General features: G+C 36.5%; 1 protein-coding gene across 2 annotated transcripts in view; it reads left to right on the top strand.

Moving 5' to 3' along the window:
• The window catches only part of ARHGEF10 (Rho guanine nucleotide exchange factor 10), a 105238-nt gene that overhangs the window by 21201 nt on the left and 57740 nt on the right, over positions 1-26297 (top strand). For both annotated transcript variants that reach the window (XM_087916434.1, XM_026695217.2), the window contains exons 6-15: positions 3106-3185; positions 4709-4765; positions 9413-9582; positions 12389-12505; positions 13646-13760; positions 15871-15977; positions 18963-19040; positions 19808-19987; positions 22448-22564; positions 23025-23117. In XM_087916434.1, coding sequence (XP_087772560.1) covers positions 3106-3185; positions 4709-4765; positions 9413-9582; positions 12389-12505; positions 13646-13760; positions 15871-15977; positions 18963-19040; positions 19808-19987; positions 22448-22564; positions 23025-23117 — 1114 coding nt within the window. The remainder of the gene's footprint in view (positions 1-3105; positions 3186-4708; positions 4766-9412; positions 9583-12388; positions 12506-13645; positions 13761-15870; positions 15978-18962; positions 19041-19807; positions 19988-22447; positions 22565-23024; positions 23118-26297) is intronic.

Raw genomic sequence — 26297 nt, 5'->3', positions numbered from 1 at the left:
TTTAGCTCAGAGCTGAACAAGCAAGCTACTTGGATGAGAAACGAACTGTCTTCAAAGAAAAACAAGAAAATATAATTGCCTCTTGAAAAAAGCACCTTTGGAACAATACAGACCATGGTTAATAATACCTGTCTGTTGATGGAATGACATCCATCTACGAAATAGATGCTCCTCATCAAGTTTCTCCAAAATCTGTTCCAGAAGACCACTGATGTCTGATTATGTTCTTATTAGATATAGGCTGGTACATCTAGTGCTACAAATGCCTTATTACTACTTTGAGGGTAGTCAAGCTGTAGCAATGTCATGCCTATAATTTTTCCATCAACCATCTATTGAACAAAGCAAGATGCTGCACTAAATGAACTTCATTGCTTTATATAGATTTTTAAAACCTTTTTTTCCTTCTCGTTCCTATAGCAAATGCTTTTTCACTTCAATATCTGTTTATTTCTTTATACTTCATCCTGACTACCTGCCCCTTGCCTGATTATTATTGTGACTCATTTCTGAGTCATTTCCCCAAACCTTCCCTTTATAATGTCTTTTGTAAGCAGTTCAGGTGGACATTACCCGTTTATAGACAGCCACAGACTGTGTTTTTCAAATCGGGGCTTTTGGCGGGTAGGGAATGAAAGGTAAACATTTGCTAGGCAGCATGGACCAACTCAGATTCCTAAATTTAGAGCCAGTGGGAACATACTGGCAATAATCCATATGGCCTTATTTGAACAAAAGCCACCAAGTCTCTTGAGTCCATGAAAGCAAGGCCATTCCACCCACCCCACAACCCAAACATTTATGGGAGAAAGTCCTACTGCAATGCCTAGAGATTTTGTTTGTCCTTACCCTCTCTCTTCCCAATGACATTGGAAATAAAATAGCTGTTGGTGCAGAGTGGCGTGTTAGTTCATCTTCGGCATTTGTTTCTATGTGAAGGAGTCCGTGTTAAAAACAGCCACTCTATCAGACTGTATCAGAGAAAGGAAACTGTGAAGGGGATTGCTTGTTCAATAGCTTCTGGGCAGTCAAGGCAACCTGAGTGTGATTTTTCACACCTGCTAGTGGATAGTAAAGATAAAGCAGAAATGTAGCCCTGACCATTATTAAACTGGTTGCTTTTTTACCAGTGCTTTGGATTTGGTCTCCAAGAGATGCTTCAGAGTGCCCAGCTCTGCAAGCATGGAACTGATTGTCAAAACTTTACAGGAGCCGCATTTTTTTTCTAATTTGGAGATGAAATATGAAGCATGCATAGGTCATTACTTACTCTATTGGTATCTTATTACTATCACCTGTCTGTTGGTTGTATTGTATGATTTATGACTGTACAGGTAGTTCTCTCAGTACATTTAATGACTGTTAAAAGTTACAACTTTGGCATGGAAAAAAGTGACTTATGACCGTTTTCCACACTAATGACCGTTGACTAATGACCGTTGAAGCATCCTGGTGGTCATGTGATCAAAATACAGATACTCGGCAACTGATTCATGTTTATGACAGTTGCCGTGTCCTGGGGAGGTGACACAAAATCACCCTTTGATCTTTTGACAAGCAAAGTCAACGGGGGTCTCAGATTCACTTAACTGTGTTCCTAACTTAACAGCTGTAGTGATTCAGCTGTGGCAAGGAAGATTGTAAAATGGGGCAAAACTCATATATGTTTCATTTAGCAAAAGAAATTTGGGACTCATTTGTGGTCGTAAATGGAGGACTACCTGTATCTCATGCTTTATAATTTATCACTTTGGTGCTTGTATGTATCTGGAGAGCTTTTGCACCAGAGAGAAATTTCTTGTGTGTCCAGTCGCACTTGGCCAATAAAAATATTCTATTTTGTACAGGCAAAACCTTAAGATGAATTGAGAACGTTCTTTATATTTTAGATGAATAATTTCGGAAAGAATAGTAATATAAATATAGGGAAGGCATTTTAAGGCAGGGGTTGCCAACTTTTCGGACCTCAGGGACTACTAAATTCATAATTTTAAATCCTGCGGACTAGCAATATTAATTTTTTAAAAAGATAAATAGTATTTAAATGCAATGTAAAATGTCCAAAATTTTCTCATGGACCATCAGTGGCCCACAGACCACTAGTTGATGACCGCTGCTGTTTTCCAGGGCTGACAGCTGCTTTAAGGCTTGTTGGGTTCCCCTTTTCACCCAGTCATTGTCCTGTACTTCATACCTGATCCTGTGAGGCAGAACTGTGATATCTGAAATACAAACCTTGAGATGGTGGCAAATAGATTCTTCTTCATCTTGTTGCCCTTTCCTATTAGGGGGCACCCCAAAATGCAGGGCCTCAGCAGAAAGGAGAGGAAAGAGAAGACTTTAGGAATTGCTGCAAGCAGCTTTCTTCATTTTTCACACTCTTTCTTCCTCCTCCTGGACAAATGAGGAGAGGGAAAACATGTATTATACCTTATTTGTTCTTCAAAAATCTGTATGACTCAAGACAGAGGCAAGGAGATACAAAGACTCTCCCTCTGTATGGTTATGGAGATGCCTCAAAGAGAGAGAAGCAGACTAATGAGGGGCTGGGAGGGGGTTCTAATGCAAATGTACCACTATTTTCTGAATAGGAGGAGTGAAGCTGTGTTTAGCATTACTTTAGGTAACTTGGGAGATCAGGGTCAGAGGTCTTGCTTGAAAAGATTGCATTGAAGCCCAACGGAGCACTACTTGTGCCCCACCAAGGAAGATTCTTTTGTGCGTTCACTTTTTTTCCTGCCCAATTGTAAGCCTTTAGATTCAGGATTCTTTGCCACTTCTCTCAGAAGCAATTTAGATTTTTTTTTAAAACAATTTTATTGGTTTTTAAAGACAAACAAAAACAAAACATCAAAACATCCAGCCTTCTTTCATAAACATACAAGCATATTTTTAAGTCATAATATAGTGTTGAGTACAACATTTCGTGGAAGATCTCTTTAAATTCAGTAATTAACATTGTAGTAATTAATGGAATTTCATATTCTCCTGCTCCCATTAAACTTAATTGAGTTTCCAAGTCAAGATGCAAATAAGATTATGCTTCAAGTCAATTGAATACATGAAAATCATATTTATTTTCTGTGTGTGTGCTTTAATTTATAGTGAAGACAATCAGGGGAGCACAGATGAGAATGCCTTGGCCAAATGGGTGGCTGACCCTGCAAATACAGAGTGGATGGAGAGTGAGTATGGATGACCAACAGTTCCTCTGAAGGCATTTGATAGTCTTGGATCAATGGCTCAGATCGCTGCACTTATCAGATTAATTACACTCTGGACCAACATCTTTTGGATGCTTGGACTGTTTTCATTATTCAGATGATATTTATAAATTCCAGGAAGGCAGTGCAAAATTGTCTGCAAAACGTGTCAGTTTGAGTATATAATAAACTGTTTCAAGTAACTTGGCACTCTTTTAATCTCAGAACCATCCTGTTCCAAGATTGAAAGGCTTCTAAAATTTTGAATAGTCTGTTTGCTACTGGGGTGGGAAATTTCATATCATTTCAGGCTTGTAACAGTTTGAAAGATTATGTTTTGGATGCCCCGAATTCAGAGATTGTCTCTCTGCAGAAATGTTACAGCAGTTCACAAAAATAAATACTGTTTTATGTCCAATCATATCTTAGCACTCATAAAAAATATTTGTTAGTTGCTTGATAAGGAAATTATTTACATATGTGAGTTAGATGAAGCAAATAAATTGAAAGGCGTATATTTTGTACAAGTTCAAAGGTATAAACAAAATCTGAAAAACAAGATGTTGCATTTGATGTGTGTTTCCTTTCTCCAGTGAATCTGGAAGAAAACCTCTTCGTTGTAAGGAAATCCAAGGAATTTAAACTTTGGAAATACCAATTTGAATTGACTTTCTGAAATAGTATATGCAATGGATATTAATTTCTCTTCTTGTTTTAATTGCATTCACTTCTTGGCTCAAAATCTCACCTGCTTTTTGTGAATATTTGTTCATTAAAAAAAACTTTATTCTGTGACAGAAATGCAAAAGAACAGATATGAATTAATAGTCATCTGAAAGGGTACTAGAAACAGACAAGAATTGAGCAGGTGTGCTACAGTTTGAACAATGCTTCTAAGAAGGATGTAAAATAAAAAGGAATTGCTGCCTTAGTAGTTATACTCAGGCTAGATATTAAGGAATAGGTGTTGAAAATGTAAATTGTCACATGAGCAATTGTATAACGTGAGGAATCACAATATAGAAGATGGACTTTCAAATCTAAAATGCTTATTCAGTTGTTTACTACTTACAAACTGCAATTATGCAAATGCATTCAGTAGAAGCGTATGTAGCTCATGTATCTAAATGCTTATGTAGATACATAACCATCAATGTGTTCTAATGAATGCATTTACATAAGTGCACTTTTAAGAATTAAACAAGTCTTTGCAGATTTATTTGTAAAAATAAGAGTTTTCTTCTAACGCAAAGCAGAAATTTGGGTAGTGCAGGAGAAAATCAAGAGACTGGTTTTGAAAGTTTTTATTTGGATCTTGTTAACTCACTTGAAATTGTGAAGCGGTATCAAATGAATAATATGCTTCTGACTAGACAAAAAACAGAATATATGTGTGTGTATCATTATTTTATTGCAATCTTTAGAAATCTATATTACACATTTTTACTATTTTTAAAAGAATCTCTCCAATAGTAATGAATTGAGGGTTTCCTTTTTGGTTTTAGATCCTGATGAAGTAATATACGATGATGTACCAAGAGAAAATTCAGACTCTGAACCAGGTATAAATTTAAATTCAATTTTAATTAGCAGTATTAGAGGGGAAAATAACAATAGATGATCCAAGTGGAAGAAATGTTTAATTTTCCCTAGCTGTCCTTCTACAACATTTCTTATATTTTAGGCTGTTGTCGTATAGAATGGGGATCTAGATCAAAGTCTTTGTTTGGCTTTATAATAGCATGCTAGAGACTATGCACCTAAAATGATGACTGGGGCTAAAAAATATTATACGGAAATGAAAATGTATTTCATTTCCATATAATTAAAATTAATAAAGATTATTACTCTCCAGGAATTTAATAATTCAATAGTTGTGGAGGCTTTTGAAGCCTCACAAATGATTCTGGATTGTGTACCTATTTTTCAAATCTGTGCTTATATGCATGACAATCAAACCTTACCAAAGTTAAAAATTTAGTTTGAGGTTGATTTAGACCAGGAAAATAATTAGGAATATACAAAACCCACTGTGTTAAGGTTGGAATGCTTTGATTTATTGATTGATTGGTTGGTTTAAATACCGTGTTTCTCATATAATAAGGCCGGGTCTCATTGTTTTTTTTTTTTTGAGCCCCGAAAAAACAGCTAGGACGTCTTTTCGGGGGTGAATTAATTTCTCCCCCCGCCCCGCACACCCTTGCCTAGGGTGCCCCACCGGCAGCTATGCCTTGCCACCAGCCACTCTTAACGGTCAATCATGGTGGAGCGCGGAGGGCTCCCTTACCCCCACCAAGCGCCTTTGCTGCAGACCCAGGTCAGCAAGCGGGCAGAGATGCCCACTGGCAGCATTTCAGCTGCTTCTCAGGCCTCCATAGCTTCCACGGTTCCCTCCAGTGCTGGCGCCTCTCTCACCAGCGCTGTCTCCAACAGCAACCTCTGAGTCGCTCCCGCTTTTCCCCCGTCCCCATAACAACAGGAAAAAAAAAACATTTTGAGGTACCTGGGAATGCCGCACGCTGCGTTTTGGTTTAATCCCGAGCGGCTGGGTGGGCGTGAGAAGAGCCGAGCGAGCGTCTCTGCTGCTGCCACCCTTGGTGCTCCAGCCTCGGGCTCTGCAAGTTTCCAAAAGTCCCGGTGTGCAGCCCGTTCCTGCATTCCAAGCGCGCCCAGGCCGAGCTGCAGCTGTCCGTCTCTCACCAGTGCCATCTCCAACAACAGTGGTGGCAGCGGCGGGAACTGTGGAAGCGTTTCAGCCACTTCTCGGGTGGGGGAGCCGCCTCCGTAACTTCCACGGTTCCTGCCACTGCTGCCGCTGTTGGAGAACCATGGAAGCTACGGAGGCCTGAGAAGCGGCTGAAATGTTGCCGGCAGACATCCATGCCGATGCCGCCCTCCTGCTAACCCGGGTCTGCAGCAAAGGTGCTTGGTGGGGGTAAGGGAGCCCTTTGCGCTCCGCCATGATCGGCTGTTAGGAGCGGCTGATGGCAAGGCGTAGTTGCCTGCGGGGCGCTCCTAATGGCAAGTTCCCCCCCACCTCCCACCCCCAATTTCGCATGTTTTAAAATAGGCCTAAGTTTGGGGGGAGAGGCTTAATTTCATTTTATGCCTAGAAAACATGCTGGGTCTTCTTGGGGAGGGGGTGTATTGTTGGAGAAACACGGTAGTTTATATGTCTGCCCATTCCATAACAGTGATTTTGAGTAGCAGTTATGTTCTGAAGAACACTGGAGTGTTGTGTTTTTCTACCCAACTTACACATACCATCCATTTCAGAAGTTGTTGCTAGAGTTGGTAACTTCCAGGGAATAGTTTGTGGTCCAGAAGAAATGTGGAACGTTCAAATGTTCCCTGGAATGTTCTGTCTCTATATGGACTTCCCTAGAAATGATATCTAACAAAGGAGCAATCATTACCCTAAATCACACAACACCAGGAATCTGGCCATCCTAGCTAAGTCTTGTATCATCACTGAGGGCTATTCCATAAACGATAAAAACTCTTCCATTTCAACATCCTTTTGGTCTCAGCTGATTGACTGTAGACACCTATGTTGGGCTTTATTTAGGGTGTGTGGTTTTGTTTTTAAATTCTGGATCTAATTTATTTTTATGAAGGGGTGTCTTTGATGTTGATGTTGTACATCACCCAGAATGGTTTTGTTCATATCTGATTTTTTTGGTAATTTATTAGAGATGTGATATGCCTTTTTAACTTGATGTTGTTCCAAACTGCACATTTTCCTTCAAATCAAGTATCATATTTTTTTCAAGGTTGAGGGAGCTCTATCGAAGTTGTTGGAAATACAATTCCCAGCAGCTGAGCCACCATGACAATTAGAAGACCGCCAAATGTTTATGTCTGTGATGTGTGATGCTGTTGTGACACTACAGTAGACAATGTGATATGCAAACTCCTCACTCTAAAGGATGCTTCCCCTCTCCTTGTCATTAGCATAAATCAGATTGAATATGTACCAGTATAGCAGAATGTTATAAGATAATTTTCTTCTCTTTTCATTGTTCATTTTATGTTCTCTCCCATCCTTTCTTGCATTAGGACAGATGGGTAATGTTTTTCTAAACAAGGGAAGGGCTTGCCAAAAGTCAGTGTTATCGTAAACCTGTTGTTTTATGCTTCTGTATATTATCTTTACTTTATATACAGTTTATGTCTGCTGTGACCCATAATTTTCCCCCCAGGAATAGTACTTATCTGATGTGTTGACATGATGTGTTGTCCAGATCTTTCTTCTGATCCTTCATCTCTATATAGAATGTTTTGATTTCAGTTATATTTAATATTGTTGCCCCCTGCCATAAATCTTTTAGAATGTGTAGATTATTTGCAACCTATTCATACTTTGTGCCACCCATGATAAAAACCATTGCCAGGATAAAGATTCCTTGATTTTACATTTAAGCGTAGATATTTTTTTTTCCAAAATTCTATATATGGTAATATGGTATGCCACTAGGGCTTACTAACTGGGGAAAAATACACAATTATATATATATATATATATATATATATATATATATATATATATATATATATCTAATATAATATAATATAATATAATATAATATAATATAATATAATATAATATAATATAATATAATATAATATAATATAATATAACATAACATAAATACAGTTTGACTGAAATCAGCTGTTTCTATATTGCCAGGTAGTTCTTTTATAGCGTTACTTATCTTAATTCAGCCAACCCCTTTTATTTATTTATAAAATTTGTGAAGTCTCCTCACTCTTGAATGACTCTGGATGTGATTCTGCAGACTAAGATCCTTAGTTCCATTAGAAGGTCACTAAGGGTTCCCTGGGAGATCATGATTTATTTAAAAAACACAAAAACCAAACAAAAAGCCTCCAATGTTGGGTTGATCCACTGGAACGTTTGCCAACCATGGTGAATGCACATGCAAGCAATGAAGTAAGCAAACCGCCAGCTGATGAGGAGGGAGCTAAGGAGGGAGGAGCAGCAGATGATGAAAGATGCATCAGAGAGAATCGGAGACTCTGCTGAGGCCTCTATACCAGGACTCCCCCTGCTGGTGTGCCTGCTTTCCTGCAGGGACAGTGGCTCACTGTCAAGACAGACCCAGGAGATAAGAGGATTGGGCTGGCTCAGGCACGAGTGCAGGATGCCTACCTTTCTGCAGGTGCAGCAGCCCAAAGGGCTCTATCTCAGGGCAGGCACAGGAGGTCTGAACTAGTTTCCCGTTAGCTTCCAAGTGCAGTTTCAAGTGCTAGTATGACTTGGCTCCAGACTATCCTTAGGGCCATCTTGTCCAATTAAGCTTGATCGGGGATATTTATTTTCCCAGGGAGAAACATCTGATAATCCCACTTTTCATGAGTTACATATTATGGAAGCATGTTCCCCCCCACCCCACCCCTTTTATTCCATTCAGTCATATCCAGTTCTCAGAGGTAGCCTGGATAGGCCCCTGAAGTTGGCAAGGTTCTTCAAAAGTAGTTTGTCATTGCCTCCTTCCTAGGGCTGAGAAAAAGTGACTGGCCCAAAGTCACACAGCTAGCTTTGAACTCATGGTCTCCCAGTTTCTGAGCCCTTAACTATTACACCAAACTGGTATTTCATGGAGGTCCATAGGGTGTGCTATTCCATGGTAGCATCTGTATTTCAGAATAGCCTTCCACTTGAATTTAGGTTGTCTTTTAAAAATTTTGTCTTTAGAAAAATTGTCCTGGTGGACCTAGGATGTCATGTTTTTTGAGTTTTATGATTTTACAATATTAAACATTTTATTTTTTTAACTGAGAAGTTTTTTGTTCCAATAATATAAATCATTAATAGCCTTTGAACTGTGAAAGGAAATGGATAGATAAATGAAAATGGAGTTTGTAAGAGAATTAGCAATGGAAGGAAATAGTCATTCTTAAACATACAATAAAACATATTTTAATTTATGTCCAGATTTTAAAAAAATAAAATTATGACTTTAAATTGAAGCTGAATTTCGTAGAGATTATATTTTGTAGGAAATTCTATGTCTGAAGTCCAAATTTTAAAATTGGTGCATTGATAATAGGCCTTTCCTTATAAGTCTCTCATTATTTTTCATTCCTTGGATTGAAAATAGCAAAGAAATATTTTCATTTATGGTCATATTTGAGATATAATTTTTCCATGAGTAGACCTTAATTATATTTATATTTTTTAATAGATGTAGGGGAGATGATTTATGATGATGTTGAGAATGGAGATGAAGGTGGAAATAGCTCCCTAGAATATGGATGGAGTTCCAGTGAGTTTGAAAGCTATGAAGAACAGAGCGACTCAGAGAGTAAAAATGGAATACCCAGTTCTTTTCTGCGTGGCAACCACAGAAGACAAGTATGTAATTCTCGTGGCTTTTTCTAGGATGTTTGTGCTTCCTAGAGTTGTAGTATGTCAATGTTTATATCATCCAGCTGCATTACATAATTCCAAGCCAAAACAAGTACATTAAATGTTAAAGAAGTTTTGAAAGAAGAGGTAGAATATCCCATGGCATTGCATAAATGGATTTGTACTCAGGAAGTATTAGATTCCACCCTAATATACATATGTTCTTGTTTCCGGATATCCCATTATATAGTTTATATGCAGTTGTACAGTAGAAGTTATTCAGTGTGATGGGTGGTACCTACGAAGGGAGAGGTGGTGTGATGGATTAGTTGAAGCGGCTGTTTCTCAGCAAGGAGGGGCCTTGCAGGGGGAGTGTGTATGTCAACAGTCAACACAGCCCATAGGAGATGAATAGGAGACAGAAGAACAGATTGAGGATAGAGAATCACTTCCTAGAACCTCTCGGGATACATAGGTTAGTAAAAATTTAGTCTGGTAAGATTCTGTCTATTGGTATGAGGAAATCAAGAACTGAACTTTGGCTGGATTGTTCTTTGTCATTCTTGGGCTGAGCTTGACATTGATATCTTATTATGAATCCTAATATTTAATATAGTGTTTAATTCATTCCTTTATAACTCTGTGTAACCACCAGATGAACCCTCAGTTGTAAGTAAATGTTCTAGCTTGACAACCCTATCATACAAGTAGACTTTGTTTTATTTTTTCAAAACTCAGTACACTTCAGGTCTGGCCTGAAAGAACTGAAAATTAAGTGAAGAAAGAAATAATATTAGGGAAAATGAGAGATCAGAGGCTTGTAAATATACTTTACTGTTAATAGTTTAACAATTAAACAGTGATGCAAAGGAGAATCATATTTAAAATTATGAATGTAGATATGAAAAAAATAGTTTTAAAATTGAATACAACCGGTATATCAAGAACTACTGTAACTTTAAATAATTAGAATAGTTTATATAGAACAAGTTTAAATAGCTAGAATAGTTAGCGCTCCAAAGTGTTAAAACAGTGCCATAATACAACGTTAACCATAATTTGAGTAGGGTTATTGCAGGACTAAAGCCAGATTGATTGCAAATTGATTGCAGTGTTCAGGATTTATAAGGACAGTAATTAACTTCTTGCTATGACTCCTTCTGGAAACTCTAATAAACTGAATAAAACTCTAATAAGAATAAAGTGTAATTATATCACACAGAAAATAATTTCAATTCTCTAATTCTATGGCTTCGAGAATCCTAAATTAATTCATTGAAGTTGAAAAATAGAAAAGAAAGCATACAAGTTGTGTGAATGACTTGAGAAAAGGTACTTTTCTCAAAACCAGGCAACTATGAGTTCTAATCCTATCATGCTCATGAAGTCCCATGGGTGACTTTGGCCAGTCACTTTCAGCCCCAGAAAAAGGCAAGGGCAAACCACTTCTAAAAACCTTGCTAAGAAAATTGCAGATACTTCTCTAAGCAAAGTCCAGGAGTCACGCTGACAATGTGCTCTATACACAGACACAAACACACACACACACACACATATACTGGAATGATGCAGCATTCTGCCTGGAAAGCAAATTAGTTTTACAGAAGAGAGATTAAGGTCTTCTGTTATGCTGTCTGGCAGAGAAGTTTACCAGTTGTCCTCTGCATTCTTGCATCTTAAGTGTTCAAATTTATCATAAAGAAAAGCTTCAGTGGCGATTAAAACATTCCAGAGACTGGTAATAATTAATTCCTAATTAAAATACTTTAGGATGATCCCAGGATAAAAATCAGATGAAACAGCCAAATCCACTTGTCTCTTGGAACTTTATTTTTAAAAAGGGTCAGGCAAGGTGCATTTTAGTTTCACTGATTTTCATTTGTTAACTCTAGTGAAAGCAGTGTCTAAAGTAGTTCTTATCCACAATTTCCTTTCTTATATCATAACCCTTATTTTTCATGGCAAAAGACTAACAGAGATCTCTATACCTGCTAACTGTATAATTAATGTTGGCTGTGCATTACATTACGGAGCTTGCTTCTTAGCGAAGCTGAATGTTTTTCTTCTTTATGAAAGAGAACCATAGCCACAGAACAAATTAGTCCAGATTGGAGCAAATTGAAGTGACAGAGATAATATATGCATTGCTGTAATGCCACTCTAATAATTGAGCTAAGGCCATAAGTAAAGACTGTTTTTATTTTTATTTATTGGCATCCCACCTTTATTATTTTTATAAATAACTCTAGGCAGCTAACACAGGCTATTAATTTTTTCCTCATCCTATTTTCCCCACAACAACCCGTGAAATGGGTTGGTCTGAGAGAGAGAGAGTGACTGATCCAAGGTTACCCAGCTGGCTAAGGTGAGACTTGAACTCCTGGTCATCTAGCCTGCTGCTTTAACCACTAGACCAAGTTGGCTCTCTACCATATGCTATATACTTTTCTTAAATAACCCATTTCTACTACATCCAACTGCTGTTTCTTACAGCATCCCCATGGTCACATGATCAAAATTTGGACACTTGCAACTGCCTTGTATTTATGGCGGTTGCAATGTCCTAGGATCATGTGATCACCTTTTGCAACCTTCTGACAAGCAAGAGTCAATGAGGAAACCAGATTCACTTAACAACCATGTTACTAACTCATTTAGCAACACAACGTAAATCATGGACTACCTGTATATGAACTTTAGGAGCAAAATGTATCCTTTTTTTAACGTTGACATTGTTTCTCGTCTGCCTCTCCCCCTCAGTTTGTGCCCATACACTTAAAATTTTAAGATTGTATCCTTTTGTATGCTGCAGTTCTCTCATGACCTAACCCGTTTCAAGGAGCACTATGAGAAAAAGATGAAAGATCTGATGACCAACACAGTGGGAGGAGTAGAGATTCAGCAATTAAAGCAAAAACATGAGCTGAAGGTAACATTGTTGATTTTCTAACCAGATAAATGTAAAAACGATTGTTCTGCAGACACAATGAATGTACGTTTTAGTAAATGAAGCTGATGGGGAAAAAAATAGCACGTGTTCACCTGTACTGTTTGTATTGCTCTCACCTTAAAAGAACTTTATCAGGGGTTTTATGCCAGTTTTTTGGACTGCTGTTTCAATATTTAAAGAATGAAAAATACAGTTGATTTTCTTTCTGGATTTTTTGGCTATGCTGTTGCAGTTTAATTCACCTAGATGAGTCATTGTTACTAAAGTCTGATTCTATCTCTTTGGAAGGTCATGTAGATTTTAGCTTTTGGAAGAGTTTGAATTTAAATAAATGTGGTTGTCGTTTTTCTTTTTCAGTATAAGTTTACTTTAGCATTAAATAGTTAACGTCTAATTGGGGATACCAGCATTACTTTATCTTGTTATGGAATCAGAGGGGAAAACACTTTCCATGAAGGAGCAGAGAGAGTGAAACTGCAAATGCAAGTGAAAATTGAGAGCACTGTCCTTCTTTCTCTCCAAATTTGGACATGCATGGTGAGCTATGCAAGGAAAATCTCATACTTGGTTGGCCCCTTTCCTGGTTTCTGGATATGAAGATTTGAACAATCAAAGAAGGAGTAGGATGGTTTCTCTAAATGTTAGTTTGTTCTGCTCATCCTACTTCAAGTGAGATATAAGTTCCATAAAAATGAGGATTAAAAGTTGCAGCAGTATTTGAAGAACATTGTAGTCCAACGTTCTAATCTCTTTATGTGCATATTAGACTTAACTTGGAGATGTGGTATCTTGATGTTAAGATGGAAGAGGCTGGTATAAACATTGCAAAGCGGAAAAGCTTATTTAAATTCTGTTAAGGAGGTTAAATACTGGAAAATAATGTGTGTATATTTTCATTGTCCCAGAGACAATATATAAATGTATGTGTAAATATGGAAGATATTAATGACCAGGCATGAAACATTACCATAGGTTGTTGACTTTGATCTCCACAACCTGACATCGTTCTTTTTACAAGCAATGCTTGTCATGTAGTGTCTGCTATAACATTTGTAACACTTTGAATTCCACTCTGATTACTCACTGAACATGCAGGATCTGTTTGTCCCTGTCTTGCAGATGCAGAAGCTCATGAAAGCAGCAAGGGAGGGCACCAAAGACGGGCTTGAAAAAACTAAAGCGGCTGTGAAGAAAGGTCGGTCATTCATCAGAACCAAGTCCTTTATCAGTCAAGGTATGCACTGATCATCCATTCCTTTTTTTAAGATGATATACTAATTAACCATTTAAAGCAAAATAGCATTGAAATGGTTAACTGTTTATCTTTCAAACCACATTGCTTCAGAAAACGGTCTTAGCTCATAGGTAGATTTTCAGGTAAGGAAATATTAACTGAACTTATTTTTGGAAAAAATAGCATTGATTTTAAGATTTAAAAAGTGTGTGTGTGTATGTGTGTGTGTGCAATTAAATTGAGTTTATTAACTGAATAATTGAAGTTAATAATTGAATAATTGAAGTTAACTTTCACTCTCAGAAATGGAAAACACATTGATTATCTTGACTGGGATTATAAAGTTACTTTGGTTACTTCTGCTGTTAAAATTATAATGCTCCAGATGAACATGCTATGAATTTTGACTGAAGATGTGAAAAGAATGATAGGTCAACTCTCCAATTCAGTTGAGGCAGTTTCACAAATCAAATCAAATCCTCTAAAGTTTATACTGTACATACGATTGACTACTTAATTTTCATTAATGGATCTCTTTGCTACACATGGCAAGCAATATTATACGGAATATCAAAAGGAGTAAGACAAAGAAATGAAAGGCATGGCACAGGGGAAAAAAAAGTGGTATTATAGTTTACAGAAACACCATGTACTCTGCCTCCCCACATTCTCTGTCCTTACAAACCTTCCTTGTGTGTTCTTACCAGGTTTGTTGCCATTTCCCTCACTGCTTTTTTTAAACAAATGTTTTTTAAAGAAAACTTTAAAGTTTCTCTTTTTTAGGATCTCATCAATGACAGATATTCAACTACAACTATTTTGGATTTCCCTTTTCTCTTCACATATTTGTTTTGGCCCCATCTTTGAGCAAAATAGCTTGGTGTACTTTTTTTCATACTGATCATTCATTTTTTTTGTGTTGTGTCTACATTTATTTAGCATCTATATATTCTTGAAAAGAAACAGTTTTGTATAATTGTTAAGGCATCAGGTTAGACCTCGGAGACGTCACATTTGAAAAACTTTGCCAAGAAAACTGCAGACTTCTCCAAGCCATCTCTGACAATTGGATATCATTGGATAGAAGAAAAGTAATATATTCTTGATACATGGTCTTTAAATATCCTGTTCCCTCTGCACTCAACTTATTTTTACTTTTTTCTTGATATATCCAAAGCTGCCTTCCATATTACATGGCGATCAGAAGAATACCTTAAATGTGCTTATTTTTGCTTCTTTTGTGAAACATTCCTCAGGATGAACTGCACGCTACTAACTGTTACATTTATAGTAGCTTTTGCAAGTCTAAAAATGTATGTTTCCATTTCTGCATCTTTGGAAAACATTTTAAGATACACAAATATTCTTTCCTCTAAGTTTTTGCCTTTTAAGTGTATAACTAGGAGTTCTTTGCTCCATTTCCTTGTCAAACCATTACTTCATTGCCAGGCATCTCAGTTAGCAATCTGAATGTATCTACAAAAAAACCAAAAACCAAACCCACATAGTTCCGAGATTCCGAGTTTCCCACAACTCGGAATCCATTTTTCCACGAACATATATCATAGATCCATCTAACTTGCCCTTAATGTTAAAACAGTTGTTAACTATTCCACTTATTCTTCCATATGTTCTATTCCCACCTTATGCCACTGTTTATCACATTCAGAACAATCTTCAGTTCTGTAATTTAAGACTTTTCATGTTGTCATTGCTATCCCTAAACCAGCAAATGTACAATCAACCTCCTTTCTCATTCATGTATTTACCAATGACTTGATGAAGAACAAATATGTGGTTTACATAAAGCCCCTGCATGTGTAGAGCTGACAGAATGACAGCATTCTGTGCATTGTGGATTCATGGACAGAGTATAAAGGTCTCCTACTTTAGAGAATTAATTATTCAAAAGAAATACTGTTGTATAAAGATATTGGTAAATGTATATTGAATTTTTTTAGAACCATTAATTCAACATTTTTACTCAATGGTGAAACAAATGCAAATCTAATCTGACCAATAAATACTTTTAGGACTGATTACAAACATATGGTACATACATACATAAATACATACATATGGATGAAATTCTAATATGATTTATTTTTAGAACACAGAGCTACCTGTCTAGAGGAAGAGGAGCTATTTATTGATGTAGATTGCATGCACACAGAAGCAATCATGACTCCGATGCCAGATGGATTATCCCAACAACAGGTTTGTGTGTTGGATACTATTGAAATCAATTCCCCAGTCTTTTTGTAGATACCTTAATTTCTAGCAGTAAATTCACTTTGCTACCATTTATATCTTAATTTATGAACATTTGTCTTACTAAATTGATTGACGTGATAAATCCCTTAAGTAGAGTCTTTGAAGAGAAACTAAAATACAACTTAATTTCATGAACTTCTGTGACTTATATTTTGACATGTTCTTTCCTGATGGTGATTTTCTTCAAATCTTGCAATTAGTAACAGACAAGTCAATATATTATGGGGATGAAAAAGATTTAATTCTGAACATGCTGCTGTTTGCCACCAGGTGGCATCGTTAATCACTTGTGTATGTCTTTTGCTCCTTCCCTAGATAAGAAATGCTAGATTAAACAATTTAGGCCAAGTATGAATTGACTGGGCTCAATTTAGCACATTAGAAGATAGTTTGACTTTTATTGGGGGATGATTTCAAAGTGAGATTTCTACCTTCTTTAGCTGATATGAAAGTTCATGAAGGCCTCACTGTTTTTTAAGATTTTATTTTAGCAGAATAGGAATAAACCTGCGGGCCTTCTGTACAGAGGCAATGAATCCAGTTTCATAGAGAACATAAAATACAGAGAGTAGATTGAGATAATATGTGCTGCAAAGGATTGCCCCAAAACAATGTGTGATTGGAGAATTATGATAATGATCCCAGAGACTAGAAAGTAGACCTGTCAATCTCTTGACTCCATTCTTTGTAGACTTCTCATCTTAGCTTTTTTTTGCTTATGGAACTGAGCTATACGTAGCTGTTATTACAGACCATAGAAACCTGCTTCACAAATAATGCTAAGTCATTGTTGTGGATTATTCTGAGTTTCCTGTGATATAGGTAGTCCTCAATTTACAACAGTTCATTTAGTGATTGTTCAAAGTTACAACGGCACTGTGAAAAGTGACTTATGACCATTTTTCACACTTATAATCATTGCAGCATCCCCATGGTCATGTGATTTATATTTGGATGCTTGATAACTGGTTCATATTTATGACAGTTACAGTATTCCAGGGTCATATGATTACTAAGCCAATAGGAAAGCCAGATTCACGTAACAACTGCAGTGATTCACTTAACAAATGTGGCAAGAAAAGTTGTAAAATGAGGCAAAACTCACTTAGCAAATTTCTCACTTGAATTCTGGGCTCAATTGTCATAAGTTGAGGACTACCTGTATATGAACCCAGAACATTTAGCAACATCCTGGCAGATACATTTAGATATGCTTCCTGTCTTATAATCCTAATATTATTCACGTTGTGCTACAGAAATCTGCTGTACCTTCAGAGTGGCAAAATCAGCCACATTTCTATATATTTTGCTGGATTTTACTGAACTCTTTTTTTTAAGTTCAGAAAGATTTATTTTTGTTAACTACTATTAAAACTATTTTTAACTCTTCTTGATAGATCTCATATCATATTGCTTACTTAAATTGTATGCAGTTGTTTGATCAAAATAGTGAACAAACATGGCTTGCTGCTATTTACAGATGTGGAAACTATGAATGAAGACTCTTTCCCCCCTTGTTTCTCGTGTGCAAAATGTATATTTCTTTTATTTAAAAGTATAAAAACTCCAAACATGTAAATACATTTGCCATTTTGCAGCTTTAGTTGAGAGCACTTTAAATCCTACAGGGGCCCTCCATCTTCTTGCAGATAGGATTAAAATAGCTACTGGCACTTGTTCTGGAGTTGCAGTTTCTCCATCTATTTTCATCTTTGTGGACAGAATGGTGTGTAATTAAGCAAAGCAGCAGATTTAGTTGTCTGTGAATGTGGGACTGTAGGAAAAAGTTTTTTATTCAATGCAGTGCAAACCAAAAGGTAATTCTGGGTATGAGTGACTGGAGGGAAGTTAAATAATATAGCTTACCTCTTTTTGCTATTACCAGTACAACTTTTAAAAAAGACTGGGTGTCATCATCATGTTAGAATAAGTAAAGTGTATTTAACAGTGTAAATGAGTTTTAAAATTTTTGCACTGCACTGTGAGACAGGCATATATTAAATCATTTTAAAGGACAGTATATCTTTAAATTGTTAAATTGCAAGAATTCTATATTTAAAGGGAGATAAATCTTACTCCCTATTACATTTAACATGAACTGCTTTACATACTTTTTAAGATGTCCGTTTGCTAGATAATTATGATTTAGCTTCTGACTGGATTTTTTCTTCTTGAGCCTAACATTTTGTTTCTCCCTGTTTCTTTTTCTTTTTTTTTCTGGAAGGTTTCTTCCATGTATTTTTTTTAAATAGGGTAATTTCCCATAAATTGGATGTCCTATTTAGATACTTGTTGCAAGAATGATATACAGGTAGTCCTTGATTTACAACTGTTCATATAGCAACAATTCAAAGTTACAGTGGCATTAAAAAAAGTGACTTATGATCGGTTCTTGAACTTACAACTGTCGTAGTTATCCCCATGGTTACTTGATTAAAATACAGGTGCTTAGCAACCAACGTACATTTACAGTGGTTGTAGCATCACAGGTCATGTAATCATCATTCACAACTTTCCCAGCCAGCTTCTGACAAGCAAAGTCAATGGGGAAAGCCAAATTTGCTTAACAGCCACACGAGTCACTTAACAACTGCAGTGATTCGCTTAACAACAATGGCAAAAAAAGGTCACATAATTGGGAGTAACTGCCCTGCTTAGCAATGGGAATTCTGGTTCAAACTGTGATTGTAAGTGGAGGCCTACCTGTGCATGAAGTTGAAAGATTAGGAATATGTCTCTGAAATAGTGGATATTCATGAAATTGTCCTTCTGGTTTTTCTGAGTTCTAACTGACCAGATTCCACGCTTTATCAGACAGAGGTGACAAAGATTATTTGAGGGAGAATAAAGTTGATGTTTGTGCAGCGGTGTCCTCGAATGGCAAATTAAGTGTATGATTGTGCCATATTTAATATTATATTTTAACAGGTTGTACGAAGGTACATTTTAGGCGCTGTGGTTGACAGTGAGAAAAACTATGTAGATGCCCTGAAAAGAATATTAGAGGTAAGTAATTGTCATTTTGAAGCCAAATAAATACGAGGATGAATGAATCTCATTTATGTAATTCATTATTGCTGATGTTTTCATTTACAGTTGTGAAGATAATTCATTTGATAATAGAATAGAATAGAATACTTTATTGGCCAAGTGTGATTGGACACACAAGGAATTTGTCTTGGTGCAAATGCTCTCGGTGTACATAAAAGAAAAGATACATTCGTTAAGAATCAAGAATCATAACGTACTACACTTAATGATAGTCATAGGGTACAATCAACAATCAAATCATACTTGGAAACAGTCAAGTAGGAGGGGATGGGTGATAAGGAGTGGTGAGAAGATTAACAGTAATAGTAGTGTACACTTTGTAAACAGTTGAACAGTGTAGAGCGAATTATTTGTTTAGCAGAGTGATCGCTTTTGGGAAAAAACTTTTCTTGTGTCTAGTTGTTCTGGTGTGCAGTGCTCTATAGTGTCATTTTGAGGGAAGGAGTTTAAACAGTTTATGTCCGGGATGTGAGGGGTCTGTAAATATTTTCACAGCCCTCTTTTTGACTCGTGCAGTATACAGGTCCTCGATTGAAGGCAGGTGGGTAGTAATTGTTTTTTCTGCAGTCCTGATTATCTTCTGAAGTCTGTATCTGTCCTGTTGGGTTGCAGAACCAAACCAGACAGTTATAGAGGTGCAGATAATAGACTCAATAATTCCTCTGTAGAAATGTTATCAGCAGCTTTTGATAATTACTTGTTGTTTTTGTTTTAAATTTTAGCAATATGAAAAACCTCTTTCAGAGATGGAGCCCAAATTACTGAGTGAGAGGAAACTGAAGATGGTCTTCTATCGAATTAAAGAAATTATTCAGTGCCATTCAATGTTTCAGATGGCCCTGGCAAGCCGTGTCTCAGAGTGGGATTCTGTCGAAATGATAGGGGATGTCTTTGTTGCCTCAGTACGTGAATGATCATAGCTTTGGGGTCACTTAAGTCTGTTTAATTCATAAATGGGTTGAACAAGTGAAATTCCAAAGAACAACAAAAACCTTTGTCCCAAGGTCAGATCAAATTCCTTTGGGCTCCTAAAGACAAGTGGTGGCAACATTTTACTTATTGTATCCCCATTTTGGTTTTAATTTTATCTTCCTTTGGCACTGGGATAAATTATAAATACTGTGAAGAAAATAAAGTTAATGTCTGTCAGGGAATTATGCAGCAGGTGTCCAAATGTACTCAGAGACGCTTGACATGAACTTGTAGTTTTATATAAATAAATATATTTTACATCAATATGAGCACCAAACGAGAGCCAGGCAAACAAGAGCATCGTGAGGTAAATTAGAGTGCACAGGACACAAAAAAGAAAAAGGCGGCGGGGGGGGGGGGAAACTCCTTCACACCCAGAACAACCAATCACAGTGCAGATTGCCTCATCAGGAGTCAGCAGTCTGGTAACAATCAATCACAACTGTATGTTCTGGCTCACTGCACAACCCCACTGCTCCAGCTGCTGAATTTAAATATCTTAACAATGTCATCCCCAGTTGCTATCACTATCACTTGGTTTGGGAGAGTTTAAACTTAGCTAAGTGTTTTAAGTGTGTACTTGCAGTATTTAGGGCACCATAAAATCCCTACAGTGAAATAATGCATTGATTCTTTTATTGAACCTATTTTTAAATGGATTTAGTTTGGAATTTGTGCTAATAGTATCCTAGCAACAAGAAGCATTCAAATTTAAGATCTTAACAGAAGCTACATTTTTAAACCTTTCCGGTTATTAAGTCTTTGATAATGTAGATAACAATTTCAAATGAAAGGTAACTAAACTCAGAAGCCATCTCACTCTAATATCAGACATACTTTTGAAAATATTTTCCCATTGCTAATTGGTTCAGAAAGTTGGGCTTCTCATTTTTATTTTTATTTTAATCTTAACTGCATATCATTCAAGTATTGCAAATCCTAAAACTAAAGCCTCCACATCCATCTTGTTTTCCTGGCAAGGATATCGAAGTAATTCACCTCTTGTTGCCTTCTGATGCGTTGTTTGAACTTCCCAATCTAGTTGACAATTCCAAGATTTCTTTTCATTTCCTATCCAAGTATTGTAGTTAAAAGTGACAGCGGTATAAAACAAGTTTCAAAATTAGATTTCCCAGACCTATTGTATCATGTTTTCAGACTAACATATTCTATTATAGGCTTTATGAACTGCAGCTCACTTCAAGAAATGGATGGGCTCGCTTAAATGATACAGGATTTAATCAAACATTTCTTGATTGATTAAAAAAAAATCAGAACATAAAATACAAGCTGGATAGACACAACTTGTAGACAACCCTCACTCTGTCAAGGACCTTGGAGTACTCATCTCTAATGATCTAAGTGCCAGAGCCCACTGTAACAAATTGCTAAAAAAGCATTAAGAGTTGTTAACCTAATCTTGTGTAGCCTTTTCTCTGGTAATATTGTACTGCTAACTAGAGCATACAAACCATTTGCTAGACCAATTCTCAACAGCCTATCTGTCTGGAACCCGCACTGCATATCAGACATTAATACAATTGAGAGAGTCCAGAGATATTTTACAAGAAGAGTCCTCTACTTTTCTGCTTGCAAAAGAATACCTTATACCACCAGACTTGAAATTTTAGGCTTAGACAATTTAGAATTACACTGCCTTCAGTCTGACCTAAGTGTAGTACATAAAATTATCTGCTATAATGCCCTACCTGTCAATGACTACTTCAGCTTCAACCACAACAATACACGAGCACACAATAGATACAAACTTAAGGGAAACCACTCCAAACTCTATTGCAGAAAATATGACTTCAGCAACAGAGTTGTCAGTGCCTGGAATGCACTACCTGACTCTGGTTTCTTCCCCAAACCCCCAAAACTTTAACCTTAGACTGTCTACTGTTTAGCTCACCCCATTCCTAAGAGGTCTGTAAGGGGCATATATAAGCCCACCAACGTGCCTACCATCCCTGTCCTAATGTCCCCTTTTATTCATACCCATTTCATGTAATCATAATCATGTTTTAATTTTATCTGTTATACATGCTTGACAAATAAATAAAAATAAATAAAATAAATTTATTGCTATCATATTCTATCCAGGCTGTATCATAGTATAAGTGACATTGTACACAGTATCATAGTATAAGTGACATTGAAATTATGAGATATAATCTTAAAGGCAAATGCCAAAACAATATTTTATGGAAATAGCATGTCTGAGATTTCTTGGTAAAACCTTAGTCTTTTGTGGAGATCCTTAAAAAGTGGCAAATATTTTTAAATAAAAGTTACAGGTTTTGATTATATACTGAGTATATTGAATACTCAATATGTGTTCTATATTGTAACTAACTGATAATGTGCATTTATTTTATTGTGTCATTTAGTTCTCTAAATCCATGGTACTAGATGCCTACAGTGAGTATGTAATCAATTTTAGCACAGCTGTGGGGATTCTCAAAAAAACATGTGCTACAAAACCTGCCTTCCTTGAGTTTTTAAAGGTGAGCATTTTGGATTTTGGTTGCTTTGTGATTGTTTGTAAACCGTTAGAGTAACCATGACTATCTGGGAGATTGATCATTTGACAAATATTGAGATCCAGTGTTTAGCTCAGCCTTAAAACTATTCATGTACATGTGTATATGTTTATACAGTTGTTGTTGTTCAGTCACTAAGTCGTGTCAGACTCTTCGCAACCCAATGGACTATACACACCTGGTCACCTGTCCTCCACTGTCTCCCGGAGTTTGCCCAATTAATGTTGCATCAACGACACTATCTAACTATCTCATCCTCTGCTGTCCCCTTCTCCTTTTGCCTTCAGTCTTTCCTAACTTCAAAGTCTTTTCCAATGAGTCCCCTCTTCTCGTTAAGTAGCCAGAATATGAGGCATATATTTTATCTGTGCGTCTCTCGAGAAAATCTCTGGCTAATATTTAAAAAAACCCTTTTTTATTACAGCAATGTCAAGAATCTAGTCCTGATAGAATCACTCTTTATGGCTTAATGATGAAGCCCATACAACGTTTTCCTCAGTTCATCCTTCTGTTACAGGCAAGTCATGTATCAATTCTTAAAATTGCTTGAGTTAGCCATCTTCCTTGGTTATTTGCTAAATAATAATGGCTAACACTAACATGGTAATAGGATCTGAGTGTTAGTTGTTTTGTCATTGAAAATCAATTCTGGGACTAATTTCTGAGTTGTACCTGAAAGTGCAGAATGTATCCTTTAGTTTATAGGATTGCTTGGTTTTAAAATCACCCATGTTGCTCTTTGTATATGACACTCACAACTTCTTAGCCATGAATTTCCTGGATATTAGGTATTTGCAAGTGTTCTTATAAAACATTGAAAGGAACTTTAGGATTTCTTTAAAATCAATATCACTTTTGAGTTTAGAACAGGGATGCAGTATAAAGACAGTTCTCTCTGTTGTCAATGATGGGCCATTCTGTTCTTGTCAGATCTGTTGGCCAATTTTGATACTGTTCATCAAGGGTTATTTCTGAGGAGGCTTGTTTGGATTTTAGTTCGTCTAGATGGCCAGGCTTTTATATAGTTCCAATCCTGTTTGTAAATAATGATGAGCATCTAATTTTTAGCTCGTAGGCCTCCCTTTGTGGTATTCCACAAGAGTCCACTAACTGACATTTACAGTTAGAAGACTATGAGCTCCCTTACGCTCAACACTGAACACTCTGGTGTTAAATAGGGGGAAACATTTTGAGAAAATGGATGCAAGTAACTTGTTATTTCTTAGGAAGCAAGGGTAGGATTCTGTCCAAAGCTTGAGAGCCGAGTTTTATTTTAGTCCCTTACCATATTATTGTAGATAAGAGTCCAGAGTTGCTTCAGTCAGTTGAAGCAATTCTGTTAGGCCTACTCTGCTCTTCCACACACTAATCTCATCATGTCGCTGAACTGCGGTAGTGCAATGGTTAGAATGCAATACTGCAGGCTACTTCTGCTGATCAGCAGTTTGGCAGTTCGACTCTCACCGGCTTAAGGTTAACTCAGCCTTCTATCTTTCCGAGGTAGGTAAAATGATTGTTGGGACCAATATGTTGACTCTGTAAACCACTTAGAGAGTAAATGAAGCACTGTACAGAGAGAGAGTACAGTAAAGCACTGTAAAGTGGTATATAACTCTAAGTGCTATTGCTAAGTGCTATGTCATGTATGTGCCAGCCATCATATTAAACTACCTCAATTTATGTTAACTTTCCAGTAAGTTTTTAGTAACTTCAGGCAATAAAGAATACAGCAGGTTGATTGCTGCTGCTTTTCTTTTGCCCCATTGTGCATAATCATTCAAAAATTACTTCAAAGTTCTATTAACCGTATATAAAAGTTTTTATGAACCAAGGCAACCTTCAATTGTTTTTTGCCATTGGGTGGAATGTGCATGAACTAGAGCTAAGCAATAGAATTATTTCCTTGGCAGGTGGGAGGCTTCAACTGTAGATTATTTTAAACAGCTTTAGAAAGCTTTAAATTTTTTAATTTTAATTTTTAATGTTAGGCATATTCCTTCATATATTTATTAATTCATTAAATTTTTATGCTGCCCATCTCCCCATAAGGTGACTCTGGAAGCTTACAACTTATAAATCAAGTATAAAAATAATTACAACATTAAAACTACACAGGTTCAGATTTTAAAACTATACTGAAACCAGAACTAAGAGATGGATTAGACGAGGATGAGGTCTTCTTACCTCATCAGCTACCTCCAGCAGTGATCATCCCTCTGGGGACCCCAATAATCTATAATTATTATATTCAGCTGTTGTATGATCCTAGTTAAATGATATTAATGCAATTGAATGCTATAAAAAAAACAATTAACCTGCCAAATCCTATGACAAGAAATGTTACTATGCCCTGTTGTCAACTGCATGAAAATTATAGTTATTTTTGAAAATCGTAAGAAAAGAAGAATGGAATGCTTTTCTCAAATGTTCTTACACTCCTGATCCAGTAGCTACAATGCAAGCAGTGGAAATACAGATAGTTACATATTTATACTGGTCACATTAAATTACAATACCCTAATGAGTTCTTGGCAGATTAGACCAATGTCAGACTCCGTTGAGCAAAGAATATAAAAGCTCAGTCCTTTTGTCTTCTACTTTTTCTGGCCCCTGGAATGACATCCTATTGATGAAGCATATCTCTAGTGTAACTATGAAGATTGCTCGTACTAAGTTGATTACTGTTATTATTAAAGGAGCCCTAAAAATTTTTCATTTCTTGGCTATTACACCAAAGTGCCAGCTTTGCAGATGATGAAAAAATCAGTTGCAGAAATGGAAGTTGCATGACAGCAGATTTTCATGTTGTCAGAAAAGAAAAGAGTAGGATGCTATGGGAAGAGAAGTCCACAAAAATGAATTCAATAAGGGTGGGGATATCTTTTAAAAAATGAGACACTAGAAGCATAATTACAATCATTTCCAATGAGAAGGAAAAATCCCCAAGAACAGCAATAGACAATCCAAGAAGCTTAATGAAGATCTGAAAACAAAGTAGGACACAAGGAATGGAAATAAGATCAGGTCACAAGGAGAGAACATGGATCTATATTTTGGAGCTGGTATGAGGGAAGAGTGGGCTGAGGTTACCAAAGGATACAAAACATAAGGCTTTTTAATCATGTTTAAACAAAAAAAACCTGAATTATTTTATTTTGGTCTCCTATATGTCTCATCAGGAAATTGTGAAGGGCAGATTGAAGGTGCAGAGTTAAATTCTTAGAATAATAGAAATGTGGTCAACAAATATGTTACAAATGAGTTTAAAACTGCAAAACTAGTTAAGAGTGCATTCTTTGGTAATGAAGGACTTCAATGATTGAGTGAATTAGTTGGTTTGTCTGGCCAAACCCCTAGATGTTATCTTTGAAAAACATTATATAACTGATGAAATGTCAAACTATGGGACAATGGCAAATTTTGTCCATGTCATTCCAAAATGAAGGGGGAAAAGGATCTGATGCTAGTACTTGGGAAGATCCTAAATCAGATAATAAACAGATGAATTTGCTAGCTCCTTGAAATGAATATGGAATAAGACATGGATTTGCCAAGATTAAAGCTTGTCAGACTATTCTTTTCTTGTGATTTGACTGGGCAATTCCTTAATAGACTGTTGTAAACATAATGTACCTTGATGGCAATGAATCATTTTACACAGTCTTCCATAACATGTTGATCATCAAGCTAATTAGGC

The sequence above is a fragment of the Pseudonaja textilis genome, chromosome 1, assembly GCF_049901715.1.
Source record: "Pseudonaja textilis isolate UNSWEBS1 chromosome 1, rPseTex1.2, whole genome shotgun sequence".
Classification (NCBI taxonomy): domain Eukaryota; kingdom Metazoa; phylum Chordata; class Lepidosauria; order Squamata; family Elapidae; genus Pseudonaja; species Pseudonaja textilis.
The sequence above is the reverse complement of the archived record's forward strand: the minus strand, read 5'-3'. Positions and strand labels throughout refer to the sequence as shown.